The sequence below is a fragment of the Heterocephalus glaber genome, unplaced genomic scaffold (assembly GCF_053883595.1).
Source record: "Heterocephalus glaber isolate CG9 unplaced genomic scaffold, H.glaber_assembly_v1.0 deba00001564, whole genome shotgun sequence".
In the NCBI taxonomy this organism is placed as follows: Eukaryota; Metazoa; Chordata; class Mammalia; order Rodentia; family Bathyergidae; genus Heterocephalus; species Heterocephalus glaber.
In genome coordinates, this window is record NW_028258351.1 from 14,539,639 (window position 1) to 14,556,730 (window position 17,092).

The 17,092-nt window shown below is 47.0% G+C and overlaps 1 protein-coding gene across 7 annotated transcripts in view; it reads left to right on the forward strand.

The window, feature by feature from the left end:
• Window positions 1-5,668: 5,668 nt before the first annotated feature.
• Window positions 5,669-17,092, forward strand: part of Rap1gap2 (RAP1 GTPase activating protein 2) — a 251,824-nt gene continuing 240,400 nt past the window's right edge. For all 7 annotated transcript variants that reach the window (XM_087191600.1, XM_087191611.1, XM_021238357.2 and 4 more), the window contains exon 1: window positions 5,669-5,733. In XM_087191600.1, coding sequence (XP_087047726.1) covers window positions 5,684-5,733 — 50 coding nt within the window. In that variant the 5' untranslated portion in view covers window positions 5,669-5,683. The remainder of the gene's footprint in view (window positions 5,734-17,092) is intronic.

Consider the following 17,092-nt stretch of genomic DNA (forward strand, 5'->3'; position numbering starts at 1 on the left):
GCACAGCCGCCCCAGGCTTCTTCCTAGCTGTGTGACCTTGGGTGAGTCACTTCACCTCTGGGCCCCAGTTGATGAGATACTCCAGTTCCCCGTGTCTGAAGGTTCCAAGAACTAAGGGGAGAGCCTCTATAAATTCCAGAACGAGTGCAAGGAACTGGTGTTGATACATTTCTGAGCACATGGAAGGCTTCCAGAGTCCCACTGCTTGCCTTGTAATTCTGGTTCCATCCACATCTTCCTCCTCGTTGGGCTTTGGTCTCCTAATTGTGAAATGAGGATCACGATGGTCTGTGTAAGCTCATAAGATCCTTGGGTTGTTGTGAAAATTAAATGAGTTAATACATATGAAGTGCTTAGGACAGCACTGAGGGCTCATTAGGCAGTCATGCCCAAGATGGCTGATGACAGGGGATCAGGTGCATCATGTGAGTGGCAGGTGGCTAGAAGGTAGTGCATTTCCCTCTGGGAAGCACATTTCCATCCCTGCTTTGAGAGACTGGAGGAAGAGGCTGAAGGGATTCAGATCAAAGTGTTGGTCTGAGTTTTCTCACTCTAGTGCCAACCAAAAACTCCCTGACATTTTCTCCTGTGCCAGATTTCCTGAGAAGTCTTTTACCTTTGTTTCCAGAGCTTCGAGAGCAAGGAGACCAGGAATCTGTTTATAAGGGCCTTCGGGGAGGGCCCTGGCAACTCACTGGCCTCATGGGTGTCCTACCTTCTCCCCAGGGCCCCTTTCCTCCTCACCTTCCCCAGTAAATTTTCAAGGCTTAACTGGACTTTTGCATCAAAGAATAAGTTTTAGTTGCTCCTGGCAGAATCCAAGCCTCGAAGAGCTGAAGGAATGACTGTCTTATGTGGCTTGAGAGGTGGTGGGGTTTATATTCTGCTTAAAAGCCTCTCAGTCTGACCCTGTAGGAATTCTAGCTTCTAGTTGCACTGTGGGTGTCTTTTATTTGCTCTTCATCCTGTCTGAAAAAAATCCTGAGTGAGCAAAAGGGCCAGCCCCATCCTGCCTCCTAGTTCCTTGCTGTCCTTCTTAAAGGACAGTGTTCTTAGGGTGTGCAACTTCCTGGCACTGTGTCTACAGGTCTCCAACAGGGGTGTGGGTTCTGATGAAGCATCTATGTCCTCTCAATTTTATGAGATATCAGTAAGAATGATGAAAGGTAGATTTTATATCCTCACAAGACAGGTGGTATGAGGGCACCTGGAATCCTGGGCTCTGATCTCAGCTTTGTCACTTACTAGCTGGGTAATTCTGAGCAAGTTGCAGCTTGTCTGAGCTCTAGTGCTTCCTCAGTATAAAGGGAGGAACAGCATCTACGAGGTCAATAGGACCCTTGCAAGAGTGTCAGGAGGTGCAAGTGAAGGTTGTGTGAATTATATGTTATGATCAAGACTAAATGTGAGCTGGGCATGGTGGCACATGCCTATAATCCCAGCACTATGAGAGACTAAAGCAGGAGGATTGAGAATTCAAGCCTAATCTGAACAACTTAGCCATTTAGCAACACTGTCTTAAATAACATATTTTTTAAAAAAGGATTGGGGATGTAGCTTAGTATAAAAGCCTTGGATTCAATCCCCAGTATTGCCAAAAAAAAAAAAAAAAAAAAAAAAAAAGAAAGAAAATCAGAGGTGTTTCTCGTTGACCTATACCAAGAGCCAAAATGAATTCTGGAACTCTGGTTTCCCATAGCTAAAGCACATAAATCCCAGACACATGACTGAGAGATGATCTGGCTTCTTCATAGGATGACCCAGCTTTTCCATAAGAAGTGCTTCTTGCAGAGTCTTGCTCCTGACCAAGCTCTTGGGTGGACATGAACCCCTCTAAGGCTGTCTTCAGGAAACTTGCAACATATTCAGCTGGAAAAGTTTATGTGAAAGAACAAATAACATGTACAAAGCACCCAAGGAACACTTGAAAGTGCCAACCAGTAGAATTGAGAGATCCACATGTGAAGGCAGAGCTGGGACCTGGAAGTGAATATCAGGAGACTTATGGCTGCCTCCTTAGTGAGGGTTAGAAATTAGTCTGTCGATACAGGAAGTAACACTAACTGCATGCAGTGTAACTTTGTGGGGAGAAATGGAATGCTGGAGATAATGATGTCAACGACAATAACAATAAACATGAAGCACTTTGTATGTGCCAGGTGATTTGTTAAATGTTGTTTAAAAAAATCTTCAACTTGTGTGTGTGTGTGCATGCGTGCGCGTGAGGGGGCTTAAACCAAAGGTCTGGAGCATGCTTTCAAGTGCTCTCCCACTGAGCCACATCCAAGCCCTCTTCTACTTCTTTTCTTTTCTTTTTTTTTGGCACAGGGGGTCGAACTCAGGTCCTTGCTCTTGTGCAGCAGGCAGCAAAACCACTGAGCTAAATCGCAGGCGCTCTTCTATTTCAAAATTAAACTTGAAACAAAGTAAAAGTTTATGAAACATATACATCTTGCCTCAGAAGTAACCATTATTTCCAGTTGAGCACTTTACCCATGCAATCTTATGTAAACTCTGGAGAATTCCAAATGGGCCCCAACCATATTGCTTCAACCCAGCCCACATACTCCTCCATCTAGGGAAGGGGGCTCAGGGGCTGACCTGACCGGTATCATTTAACAGATCCTAAAGGGTCCAGTTGTCTGTGCCTGAAATCCTTTCATTGCAGGTCAGTTTCCACCATCTTGGGTTACTGGTTTCCTACATCTTTGGTAATTTGGTGTAATTATGGTCATTTTTTCCTTTATTTTCTTCTAACTTTTTATTAGCTTTGTTACATATAATGCTCCATGTGTTGCCTTCCTTACATGTACCACTAAACAATCCAATTCTGCTTGTATTTCGATCTCTCATAGTGGAGAAGTATTATACTCAGGAAGGCTAGGACACAAAGTAACAAAAATGTATCTGTAGGGCTAGGGATTTAGCTCATTGCTTCCGGGACTGGCCTGCCCTGCCCTGCAAGCAAAAGGACCAGAGTTTGATCCCTCATACCAAAAAAAAAAAAGTATCTGTAATCCCACTGGTCTAATGCAGCATTACTATCCTTGTGTGCTATCTTCTAATGTTTTCAAGTACTTGATTTGTACATGGCATGACTATCTGAATCTTTTCAAATATGCTGTATTTTGGGGTGGAATGTAGCTCAGTGGTGCCATGTCTCCCTGGCAAGAACAAGGTCCTGAGTTTGATCCCTGGTACCAAAAAACAAAACACAAAGAGCTGTATTTTAACTTTTCTCATGTTCCTGTATAGTCATCACAATTGCTATAACTTCTTGTAGATAACTGACTACGTTGGTTTTTGTCTTTTATGTGGTTCAAATACAGTATTATTTCATGGAATTGTTTTAAATTTCTAATGAAGAAAATGAAGAGTCCATAATATCATCAAGCTAATATAGAATTATAAACATATTATCCACATATTTCTATAAACATATTATCCACATATTTCTAAAAAATTCTTACAAAAATAGGACATGCTCATGCTTTAAAAGACAAAAATCTGCCTGCCTAGTGTGGTGGGGTAGGCCTGTAATCCCAGTACTCTGGGTGGTTGAGGCAGGAGATCACAAGTCTGAGCCCTGGGTAGGCAATTTAGTGATTTGACAAGACTCTTCAAATAAAAAAGGACAGGAGATGTAGCTTAGAGCAAAAGCCCTGGGTTCAAGCCACAGTATAATATACACAGGTAAGAAAAGGGAACATTGAAAGGTGAGCTGCAACCCTACCTTGTCTGTATCTCCCACGCCCCTTTCCTTGCAGGGTGCCTCTGTGTTGGTTACATTCTTCATCCCCAGTTGTTCCCATCACTTTTCACTTGAGACATAGTGGAAGCCTAGGTGGGGATCCATAGGGATCCTTAGGTTTTTATGTAATCATGTTATTGTCTTGTTTTTTGGTGCCAGGATCGAACTTGGGATTCTGTGCTTGCAAGGCAGGCATTGGCACCAGTGAGCTAAATCCCCAGCCCAATCATGCTATTTTTATATTCCCCAGGCTGCCCTTGAACTTCTGGGCTCAAGTGATCCTCCTGCTTCAGCCATCCAGGTAGTTGGAATTGCAGTAACACACTATCACACCCAGTTTTGTAATCTTGTTTTTTGTTTTGTTTTTCTTTGTGCTGGGGATCCAACTCAGAGCCTCACCCTTTTTTTTTTTTGTACCGGGGATCGAACTTGGGACCTTATGCTTTCGAGGCAGGTGCCAGAACCACTGAGCTAAATCCCTAGCCCCAAGAGCCTCACCCTTTTGAGGCAGGTGACAGCAGCACTGAGCTAAATCCCCAGCTTGGTTTTTATTAAATACTGGGGAGGGCACCTAGGGACAGAGTGACAAAGGTCAGTAAAGATTCCCTTGGAAGGTTTTGTTGTTGTTGTTTTTGAGAGAAGGTCTCACTATGTAGTTCAGGCTGGCCTTGAACTCACTATGTAGCCCAGGTTGGCCTCAAATTCTCGGCGATCCTCCTTCCTCAGTGTCCTCAGTGCTGGGATTACAGGCCCACACTCCCTGCTTGCACCCACTGGGGATCAAACCCATACTGAGCAAATGGTAGGCAAATGCTCTACCACTCTGATCTCTATCTCCAGCCCACTCCCCTGGAAACTTTTCCGGTGCTCCTAGGCATGAGCCCACAGGCTTTAGAAAGAAGGTAATTTCCCAGTATCTCAGACTGGAAGTTGGGTTTGTTCCTCTGTTTGCATTGTTTCTCACTTGCAAAGAATGTGGGTTGTTTTGACATTAAGGCAGGTGGATCAGGAGAGAACAAAGCAGTGTGGAGCAATCACTATATTTATGAACATTTCTAACTAAGCTCCTTCGCACCAGGCTTGGGATGCATGCACCCCAGACGCTGCCAGCCAGGCTGGTCTCTGCTTTCACCTAGCAATGAGCAGATTGGGGTGGATTGGAGATTGAGTGCTCGGGTGGAGCTAGTCCTAAAGTTGGGCAACGTGCTAGGCCAACGTTATACAACTTCTGTTTTTGGCTTCTTGGAGACAGGGTCTTGCTATGTATCCCAGGCCGGCTTTGATTGAACTCCGTACCTTCCTGCCTCAGCCTTCCTGGGGCTGGGGTTTCAGGCGTATGCAGCCACATTCGGCAATGCCATGCTGTTTTAATGACTGTTGCTTTGCACTACTTTAGCATTTGCAGGACTTTGATTTTAGGAGGTTAGTTGAATTTTTTTATGCATAACTTTCTGTGTAGGTAGGACAAATGTTAGAAGGGAGTAAGGCACAGGAGGATTAAATGAATCGCTTTGTCCCTCAGCCAGTCAAATTTCCTTCTCATTAGGATCTGGAGAGCTTGACTCCTTTCCCTGTGTTCAGAGAAACGCGCTTTTCCGGGCGGCTCGGCTACTCAGGCGCTAGGGAAGGACGCGCAGGGAACAAGCAGGGAACAAGCAGGCGTCCCGCGCGCATCTGCGGAGGAACGCGGTGACCCAGCCCCGGTCTGCTCCAGAGGCGGGGCCGCAGCCGCACCGGGGATGAGCGCCGCGCCCTCCGCACTGCCCGGTCTGCGGCCACAGCCGCCTCGCCCGCCACGCCCGCAGGCTCCGCGCCGCCCCTCGCGCCCCGAGCGCTCCCTCCGCAGCTGCCCTGCCGCAGCCAGAGCGGCCTCCGGCGAGCGGCCTCCGGCGAGCGTCCCGCAGCGCGCAGGCAGCGACAGGCGAGGCAGGCATGGCGGGCCGCCGGGCGCCGGGGGAGAAGCGCTGGCAGCTGGTGCGCTGGTGAGTGGGCGCCCCGGGGCCGGCCGCCCGGGAGGAGCGCGGGCGTGGCCCAAAGTTTCTTCACGAGCCGAGAGGTTGAGGGCCGGGCTGAGGGAGAGTTGCTGCTTGCCCGATCGAAACCTCCCCGCGCCCCCGCGCCCGGGCTTTGGGGCTCTCCAGAGCTGGGCGCTGGGACCCGCGACCCTGTCCATGACGCCAGGCTTTGGAGGGGCCCCTGTCCTCCTTCCACAGGCGCACGGGCGGGGCTCCCCTCCGGTCCCTCACCTCTGCGTTCCAATTTGTGCCATTGCGGGTGGGTTGGGGGTCCCCCGCCTACCTCCCTTTCTTCTGCCTCGCAGAGTAGCAGAGTGGACCCGGTTCCCGACTGCCCCCACCCCTGTGTTCAAAGAGATGCCCAGCTCACCTACACAGGGACCCCGGGAAGAGGGCCAAGGAGGCAAATGCGAAGGGGAAGCGATCCCAGTGTTGGTGGGCAGTGGTCCCTTCCCCCGCCGCAGTCCGGCCCAGCCCGGGAAGTCAGAGCCGGTGTCAGGTTACCCGGCTGCAGGCTGGAGGCTTTGCTGCCGCTCCGCAGCGGTCACCGGGGCTAGTCTCACATGCTCTCTGTGTGCGGGTGTCCGACCTCTGCTTGGTGGCTCAGCCTGCTCAGCCCACCGCGGCCCAGGGCGGACCCCAACGCCCAAAGGAGAGTTATCTGCCTCCAGCCCCACCCCATTCTAAATCGTCCCCCCCACACCAGGGTCAGGGGCCATTTGTGAAATAGCATTCCAGGACACATCTCACCAGGTGCTTTCTGTAGCCAGAAGGCAAATAAGGGCGATTGTATCAGCCAACGCAGCAGCGTGGGCTTCCTAAGCACTTTCAATGCCTTTGCAGTCCTAATCCTGATTGGATTCTGGCTTTGGCTCAGTTACTCTTAACAGTAACACTCAGAGGAAGCTATTAGCACCCTTATTTACAAAGGAGGAAACCGAGGGTCAGAGGGGGAAAATGATTAGCCAAGGTCACACAACCAACAAATAGGAGAGTCAGGGTTTGCTGAGGGGCTTAATTGTTCCTTTGCTTTGCTTCTTATTTCCTGGACTCTTCCACTATCCCAGGCTGGCCACGCATCCAAGTTCAGATGGTCAGCATCCTTTTGTGTCAGACCAGGAGGGCTCAGTGCATCTCCAAGTTTATTATTATTTTTTTGGTACCAGGGATCAAACTCTGGACCTTACGCTTTCGAGGCAGGCGGCGGAACCACTAAGCTAAATCCCCAGCCAAGCCTCCAAGTTTATTATTTAGCAGCAGAACCACCCCTCAAGTAAAAGTCCAATATGTAAATCATATAAAAGTAGAACTAGTCTGTTTAAAGAGTTGTGTAGGAGCAAGCAGTTGCTTTTCCTCAGAGTGAGTCACCACTCCAGGACCCCGGGACCTTACAGCTCAGTTCTCTTAAGCTGGACTAGGACGTGGCCACCTGCTCTGACACACCCCGGGCCTCGCCTCTAGTGGAGTCGGGCTGGGTTGGATCTGCAGCTGGACCAGATGAAGCAAGAATTGTTCTTAGTGCCCCATTTGGGTTTTGGGTCACTCAGGTAAAAGCCCATCTTTTGAGAAGATCCTGAAGATGTGACCTGAGGACCTGAATAGTCAGTCAGCTTGAAAGAGAATACTTTCTATTTCCTTTTCTGTTCTTTCTTTTTTTAGCCAGATTTTCACCTTATAGTCCAGGCTGACTTGAACATGCTATGTAGCACAGGCTGACTGGAATTTGCTCTCCTCCTGACTCAGCCTCCCAGAGTTGAGATTATAGGCATGTGCCACCATGCCTGATTTATACTTTTTTTTAAATGCAGGAATAACGGGTGTTGTTTTGGTATATCGGTAAATACATGTCACATACTGTGATTCTTTTCCCTCATTGTCCTTCTTCTCTGTCTTGCCCCCATTTCTTTTCCTCTTCTCTAATAGCCTCCAGAAGCGAATACTCTTTTTTTCTTCCTGGATTGAATCCAGAACCTTCACATTGAGCCTCATCTCCAACCCTTTTTCTTTCTAGGATTGAATTTGTGGTCTGCCTGCCTCAGCCTCCTAGACTGCTGGGATTACAGGCATGTGCCAACATGCCTAGCAGAAGGGAATACTTTTATTTTCTTTTTGGTACCAGGGACCAAACTCTGGACCTTGCAAGGCAGGCATGGTGCCACTGAGCTAAATCCCTGGCAGAAAGGAATACTTTTGAGGGTAAGAAACTCCTGTGGACCCATGCTAGCCTTGCTCAGCCTTGGTCCCTTGTTCCCAGACTTCACACTGAGGCAGTTTGCTTTCCCTCTGGATGAGTCAGGATTCTTTCACTTGTAAGTTGTAGAAATCAACTCAATGGGGCTTGAAAGAAAAGGGAATTTTATTGGCTCACAGAACTGAAAATTCCAGAAACTCTGCATGTTTCAGGTACAACTCGATACAGGTGCCAAAATAATGCCACCAAATAGCACTCTGCTCACTCTTTCTTTCTTTCTTTCTTTCTTTCTTTCTTTCTTTCTTTCTTTCTTTCTTTCTTTCTTTCTTTCCTCTCTGCTTTCCTCTGTTCCAGGTTTATTCCTTATATAAAAAGAACTTCAAGGGCCGGAGATTTAGCTCAGTGGTTTTGCCACCTGCTATGCAAGCGCAAAGACCCAAGTTCGATCCGCGGTACCAAAAACAAAAAAACGAAAAACAAAAACAAAAAGAACTTCAAAACCGACCTTCCCTTTCTCAGTGTTAACTCTCAGAATGGCATCTCATTGGCCTGACTTGTGTCACATGCCCATTCTTGAGCCAATCACTGTTACCAGAAGATAAAATTTTGGTTGGCCAGATCAGGTCACATGCCCACCCAGGAATTGAGGCTGGGTCAGCTAGCTTCACCTAAAACTAGAATTTTGAGTGGGAAGAAAGTTGGAAATAGTCATTGAGCAACAAAAAGAACTGATGTTCATTTACCTTTTTAGAATGGCCATCTTCCTTTGGCCTTTCTTCCAGACTCTATGCAAAGTATCACAAACTAAATTAGAATTTGATCAGAGTCATCAGATTATTATTAATATGTGTGATTATTATTATTATTTTTTTTGGTCATTAGTATGCCTGAGGGCCAGTGCTAGGATCTGCCATTTCTAACTTGGGGGTTGGAGCCCAAGATAAGGAGCTGGTAGAAGATAGCCGATAGTCGGTATGGGTACATGAAGAGGAACTCAGAGTGCTCTGTAAGCTTCTTTTTTACTGGTAGTAAGAGTATTCTATTGTAGGTTTGGACCACAATTTATTTATCTTTTTCTTTTCTCCTTTCCTCTATTATTTCCTTCCTTTTTTTGAGACAGAGTCTCACAAGGTAGCCCAGGCTGGGCTCTAAATCACAATCCTCCTGCCTCAGCCTACCAGAGTTCTGGGATCATAGGCATGCACCACCATGCCCAGCTACCTTTTCTTTTTCTTTGTTTTGTTTTGTTTTTGGTACTGGGAATTGAACTCAGGACCTTGTGCTTGCCAGGGAGGCACAGTGCCACTGAGCTAAATCCCCAGCCCTCTTTTCTTGATAGTGTCTTTTGCTATAGAAAAGTTTTAAATTTTGATGATGTCCATTTATTTTCTTCTAAGAGCCGGGGATTTAGCTCAGTGGTTTTGCTGCCTGCTGCGCAAGTGCAAGGACCTGAGTTTGATCCCCGGTACCAAAAAAAAAAAAAAAAAAAGGAGATATTTTCTTCTAAGAGTTTTATACTTTTACATTTGGGCCTTTGATATTTTTGAATTAAATTTTGATTATGGTGTGTAAGAGGGGCTCAACTTCAGCTCTTGCATGTGGCTATTCCAATGAACCTGAATTGTTTACTGAAAAAACTTTTTTTTGGTACCAGGGATAGAACTCAGGACCTCGTGCTTGTGAGGCAGGCGTGGTGCCACTGAGCTAAGTCCCTGGCCCGAAAGACTTCTTTTCCCATTGAATTTTCTTGATACTTTTGCTAGAAATCACTTGGCTTGATTAATGTTTGAGAAAGGGAAGCTCTATTTTGAAGTTCCCTTTCTATAAGGAATAAACCCAGAACAGAGGAACGCAGATAGGTAAAAAGAGCAGGGCATATTTCTGCACCCTCAATTCGATTCCACTGATGAGTATATCTAGTCTTACACCTGCACCACATTATCTTATTCAAGGTAGTTGTACCTCGAACTGGGTACAACTGGGAAGTGTGTATTCTTCAACATTGTTCTCCTTGTTTAGGAATATTTATTTTAAACTTTGTATTATAACATAAAACTACTTATTTTGTTGTTCACATTGTTTTAACTTTGCCCACTGGACATTCTTCCAGTTGGTTATTGTTTCCTTTTATATACCCTAATCATCATCCTTTTGTTTTTAGCACTTTCTTACTCTCTGATTATCAGATGGTTCAGGTTTGTCTTTTATATTTTCCACTTCAATTCCAGAATCAGCCATTTCTCCAAGGAGCAGTTTACATTGGAGAATGGCATAAGAAACTAAGATTTGGGTGCTATTCATATTACTCAGCTTTCCACCCTGATGACAAAATACCTGACCATTACAACTTAAAGGAGGAATGGTTTATTTTTTTATTTTTTGGTACCGGGGATCGAATTCAGGACCTTGTGCTTGTGAGGCAGGTGGCAGAACCACTGAGCTAAATCCCCAGCCCCAGGAATGGTTTATTTTTGCTGGTGGCAAGACAGAAACATGGCAGAGGAAAGCTGCTCACCTTATGGCAGCCAAGAAGGGAGAGAGGGAGAGAGGGAGAGAGGAAGAGAGGGAGAGAGGGAGAGAGGGAGGGAGGGAGGGAGAGAGGGAGAGAGAAAGGGAAAGAGATAAAAGGGGCAGGGAACACCATATACCCACTAAGAACCCACTCCCTTCAACTAGGTCCCATGACCCATATCCCCACCCCCACCCCCCGCCTCAGGATTGAACTCAGGACCTTGTGCTTGCCAGGCAGGCATGGCACCACTGAGCTACATCCCCAGCCACTCCGTGTCCCATATTTCTATCATCATCTCCTAGTAGCTCATCAAATATGAACCCATCAGTCCATTGATGAAGTTAGAACCTTTGTGACCCAATCACTTCTCAAAAGTCCTGTGCTCAACATTGCTGTCCTGGAGATCATCCTTTAGCACATGGGCTTTTGGGGGCATTTTAGATCCAAACCATAACACTACTTATGTTTCACCCATTGGTTTTAATGTTGCAAGTATTTTTCCAAATTTGTGTGTTTCTTTTTTTTCTTTCTTTTTTTTTTTTTTGGTACCAGGGATTGAACTCAGGACCTTGTGCTTGTGAAGCAGGCTGTGGCACCACTAAGCTAAATCCCTGGGCTTGTGCATTTCTTATTTAGTTATTTTTTGTTTTTTTGAGATAGAGTCTCTCTATGTAGTCCAGGGTGGTCTTTTTTTTGTTTTTTTTAAGAGAAATTGCTTATTTTATTTATTTATTGGTACCAGGGATCAAACTCGGATCCTTGCGCTTTCGAAGCAGGAGGTGGAAACCACTGAGCTAAATCCCCAGCCAGGCTCATCTTGAACTCACTAGGGAGCCCAGGCTTGAATGCTTGAATGCTTGAATGCATGGTGATCCTCCTGCCTCAGCCTCCTGAATGCTAGGATTACAGGCATGTGCTATATGAGTGGCTTCTGATGTATTTTTATAATACAATTTTTTTTTTTGGTACAGGGGATCGAACTCGGGACCTTGAGTTTTCGAGGCAGGCGGCAGAACCACTGAGCTAAACCCCCAGCCCTCTGATGTATTTTTAAACTGCCTGGAAAGACAGTATTTTGGCAGGCAGAGATGGGAGTGGAAGAGGACATTGCAAGGCATAGAAGACATGTGCCAACCGGAGAGTGGAAGGTGTGTTTGAAACAACAAAGTTGAGGAGACTGGCTGGAGATTAAACCTGTGTAGGAAAGGAGCTTGAAATAGGCCTTGCAAGTAGAGTCAAGCAGGTGGCAGTAGGACATGAAAGCTAAGCCAGAGAGTTTATATTTTGAAAAATGGGAATCATTTTATTTTTTTCCTTTTGGTGATACTGGGTACTGAACCCAGGAGCACTCTTCCACTGAGCTATATATCCAATCCTTTTTATTTTTTATTTTGAGACAAGGACTCACTAAATTGTCCAGGCTGGGCTCAAATGTGCCATCCTCCTGCCTCAGCCTCCTGAGTTCTGGGATTGCCTGTGTGTGCCACCACGGCTGGCTGCCATCAGTGTTCTCCAAGAACCCTCAGAGCTGGGCATAGTGGTGCCTGTCTGTACTCCCAGCGCTCTGGGTGGATGTTGCGGGAGGACAAGCAAGCCCAGTGTGAGTTAATTTATTGACTTAGCCAGACCCTAGCTCAATATGAAAAAATAAAAAGAGGGCTGGGGATGTAACTCAGTGCAAAAGCTGTAGGTTCAATCACTAGTACCACAGATTTTAAAAAATATATTAAAAAATTATTTTGTTTACAAGTCAAAGAGATCCAAGTCTAAACTGGCTAAAGCAAAGAGCAAACTGACAAACCAAAACCAAAAAACAGAAGTTATTGGTTTATTTTACTGATCATCCTGGGAGAGATGGCTTCAGGCATGGCTCAGCCTGGGAACTATCTTCCTGGCTGCACTGGGTCAGCACCATCCTCTAAGTGACTCCTTGGAAGAACACCAGGGAAATTCTGCTTGACACGGTGCAGACTTTTCAGGCTGGAGCTCAGAATAACTGGCGGCATCTTGGCTGTTTGGTGCTTTTATGGTGCACTTTTTGGATAAGCCTTTTTTGGCTGTTGGAGTTTGTACCCTGAAAAGAGCACTGGCCTGGGGAGGAGTACTGACTCTGTCACTGAGGGGTCCTGTGATACAGACCAAAGTACTCCCCTGCTTGGGGAAGTCTGTCCTTCATCAGTTACAAGGGAGCTTGTGCCTTCCTGACCTTCCCCAGGTGTTCGCCTGAAAACACAGAGAAATCCTCCAAAGTGCTGTCTTTTGGTGATGGGTTGCATTGTGCTGGGGATGCCCTCCTATCCCAGAATCTGGTGACTGTATATCTGAGTGGCTCTACCTTTCCTCCTGTCTCTTTCCCATGAAAATGTCCCTGACTGTGCCAGGCATCTCAGTCTGTTCAGGCTGCTATAACGAAATACTACAGAGTGGACGGCTTTTTTTTGAGAGAGAGAGAGTCTCACTAGGGAGTTCAGGTTGTCCTTGAACACACTACGTAGTCTAGACTGGCCTTGAACTCATGGAGATCCTCCTGGCTCAGCCTCTCAAGGATTGCAGGTGTATGCCACCATGCCTGGGCCTGTTTTGTTTTGTTTTGTCTTATTTTCCAATACTGGGGATTGAATCCAAGACCTTTGCTCTGAGCTACATCCACAGTCCTTTTTAATTTTATTGATTCTTTTTTTTTTTTTTTTGGTACCAAGGATCAAACTTGGGTCCTTGCACTTGCAAGGCAGACAGCGGAACCACTGAGCTAAATCCCCTGCCCTCCTTTTTAATTTTAAAAAAAATTTTAGACAGAGTTCCACTACATTTCCCAGGCTAGGCTTAAACTTGTGATCCCTCTGGTTCAGCCTCTCAGAGTGCCGGGATTATAGGCATGTGCCACCAGGAATAGTAGATAGGTGGATTATAAATCACAGAAATGTATCCCTTACAGTTCTGGAGGCTGGCAAGTCCAATATGAAAGCACCAGGAGATCTGGTGTCTATTGGACACATCAATAGCTTCCTCTTACTGTGTCCCTATATGGTAGGAAGGGCTGCCTAGCTCCCCGGAATCTCTTTTATAAAGTCACTAATCCTACTCAGAAGGGCTCAGCTCTTATGACTTAATCTCCTCCCCTAAGATTGTACCTCCTAATACCATGACTTTGGGGTTGGAATCTCAACATATGAATTTGGGGAGGCTGCACACCAACATTCAGCTCATACAAAGCACTGGATCATTGACTTCTACTCTTGCCTGAGAAACTAGTTTTTGCTGAAGTTTTATTGGCTGATAAAGCTTAAAATGGTAGCCTTGAGCCAAGCACATTGGCACATGCTTGTAATCCCAGCACTTAGGGAGGCTGAGGCAGGAGGATCTGAAGTTCAAATCCCATGTGGGCAACTTAATGAGACCCTGTCTCAAAATTAAAGAAATAAAGAAAAAATTAAAAAGTCTGGGGATGTAGCTCAGTGGAAGAGGGCCCCCGAGTTTGATCCTCAGTACCAAAAAACAAACAAACAAACAAATAAGCAAACTCCTGTGCAGTTTTTAATTTCCTCCAGTGTCTTGTTCAGTAGATAACTTCAGATACATGAGAGGTTATTGAAGCTATTGGGGAAGGTAGTCTGTATTTCCTTATGTTCAGCGAGATCCAATTCAGCAAAGACACTGACTAGGTTAGTAGGTTGGATTCATTAGTGGAGATGACCTGTCGGGGAGCAGTCCTGAGAATATGGTTAGTTTGTTGCTGTTGCTGCAGTGATTTTTATGGCAGGCTGCCTTGGAAGCCCAGAGGGTTGTGTGAGGATTTGACAGGCAGCTCAGAGCCAAATCCTGGCCAGTCTTTGCACTCTAGTGGAGAGACAGACAGACACATCAATAATTTATGTGCAGGGAATGGAGAGATCACAACACTGTGATCAAGGTCAAGCAAAGTGTCTGAGGATTCATAGTGCTGACTTGGGTTCTGTCTGGGAGGCTAGGGACAGATGCTGAGGTGGTGTGGTTTCCGCAGGTGGTGCGGAGTGGGCAAAGGCTCTAAGGTAAGAAGTGGGAGGACAACTGGACTGGGAATACAGGGGTCTGTGTGTGTGAATGGTGAGGGTATGCAATGGTGGGAAGGACAAGAAGAGAACCAAGTGGGGAAGGACTGGCCATCAGAGGTGATAGAGTGGACAATATTTCATCCACATTGGGAGGTCGCTGACCTTCAGAGACAGGGGAGGAGTTGACAAGGTCTGTTTTGGGAAGTGGGGGCTGGTACAGCAGAGGGAGAGGATGTGTTGGGTGGGGCGGCTGGTTAGGAGGAAACTGGATGCCAGGGGCTGAAGTCACAAGGAAGGCCTGGCCTCTGCTGTTTCCTGCATGTGTGCCCCTGGGCAAGTTCACTTCTTCCCCAAGCCTTTACTTCCTCATCTGTAAAATGGGTTGGTTACTTCCTCAGGGTGTGAAGTGAGGCTTAGGGAAGAGAACTGGTGGTGGTGGTGGGGTTGTCAATCAATGAAGCATGGAAGGCAGGGGCCGCTGACACGAGGTGTGGAAGAGGCGGTGATGATGGTGAGCACACGGCAAGGGCTTCCAAGCAATCTCTCTCTTAATCCTTGCAGCAACCCTTCAAGGTGGGTTTTAGTACTTTCCTCATCTTTGACAGATGAGGAATCTGGGACTCACCAGGGGGAGGGGATCCATTACCACAGCCGGAATCCAGATCAGAGTGCCCAAAGCCAGGGAGCCCTTTTGCTGAGTGTTGGACAGACCCTGCCATCTGCACCTGGAAGGTGGGGTGCAATGCAGGAAGGGTGGATGAGAGAGGGCTGGGGTGAGGAAGTCTGCTTCCTGGGAGCAGGGCTGAGTGGTGGTGGTGGGAGGCTTGGAGCAGCAGGTGTCCCCTGGGTAGAGGCCTGTGTGTGCTTGGTGGGGTCAAGGGCAGCCCCAGGTGTGGTCTGCCAGCCTCTGAGTGGCCCTGGGCCCATTCTGGGCCCTGTGTCTTTATCTATAAATAAAACTGTCAGGCCAGATAAATGACTTCTGGGATTTTTTTTCAGGCCCCAACCACTGAGGACTTTATGACCAGAAGAGTTTTAATTAACAAAAAAAATTATTCACGGCCGGGGATTTAGCTCAGTGGTTTCGCCACCTGCTGTGCAAGCTCAAGGACCCAAGTTCAATCCCTGGTACCAAAAAAAAAAAAAAATTATTCACTTTCTGAAAACATAGTCGCACTGTCCACATTCAAAAGGGATTAGAGCAATCACAGTGCTCCCCAGCCACTCAGTTCCCCTCTTTGGGGACTGGCATCTTATCAGTGTGGTCAGCTTCCTCAGAGATGGCAAGAGCATACCATTCAGGGTTGAATCTAAAGAGCCCAAAGGGAAGACAGGGAAACATCACTGGAATAGGATAGGACTAATAAGCGGGGCTTCCTGCCAGCTTTTGCTTTTTGAAATTTTTTTGTACTGGGAATTGAACCTAGGACCTTACCCATGCTAGGCAGTATAGCCCCAGCCATGGAGCCAATTTTTGAATCAGGTTTTACAGGAAGGAAGTCATTGAAGGGCAAGAAGCAGGTAACAGGAAGATCACATCCCCAACACAAGCCATGGGCTTCTCCCCCAAAGCTGTCACCTTCTGGCAGACATGGTACCACAGCCACCCACCTGCACAAACAACCTTGCTGCCTGGCTTCCCCCAACCCACCTCTACCCCAGTGCCAGATCCTGCCACACTACCTCCTTAGCTCTCTCGAAATCCTATTTTTCTTCATCTCCAGCACTGTCCTCCTATCCAAGCCATCTCATCTAGACCCCTTCAAGAACATCTAACCTGGCCACCCTGCCCTTCCCGCCTGCAGCCTGGGTGATCTTCCTGAAATGCCATCAGTGGTATGGAGGAGACTGCAGGGAGACAGGCCAGGGCCAGTGGTCTGGTTTGGGAGCTCACAGGAGCAATGATAGCCTCCTGCTCCCCAGCACTCCTGCCTTTTTTTGGAGCCTCAAAGGCAGGTGCTGCCTCCTGACTCTGGAGCTTTGCCCAGACGGGTCCGTCTGCTGGGCATTTCTGCCACGACTCCTTTCTCCTAGAGAGTCTTTGTCATAGATGGAGTGTGGGCCATCCAAATTCATAGATTGAAATCTCAACCCCTCATGTGAGGGTTAAGAGGAGGTGGGGCCTTTGAGAAATGATTAGTTCATGAAGGTGGAGCCCTTGTGAGTGGGATTAGTGCCCTTATAAGATGAACTATGATTTCCCTCTGCCACATAAAGATGCCATCTGTAAACCAGGATGATGCCCCTCCTGACACTGATACCTTGATCTTGGCCATCTCTTCTCCAAAACTATGAGAAATAAGTTTCTGTCATTTAGGGCTAGGGATGTAGTTCAGTGGTGCCGAAACTGCCTGGCAAGTGCAAGGTTCTGAGATTGATCCCTGGTACCAGAAAAAAAAGTTTCTGTCATTTAGGCCACCCAGGTCACAGTATTGCTACTGCCTGAACTAACACACTCCTTCTGGTCCTGAAAGAGCCCAGTTCCACCTACCTCCCCCAGGGAGGGCTGCTAGGAAGCCTGAACCCTGCCAAGTCACCTGTATCCCTCTGGGCAATAGTAGGGCAGCTGTACGATTTCTTTTCCCATGGCAT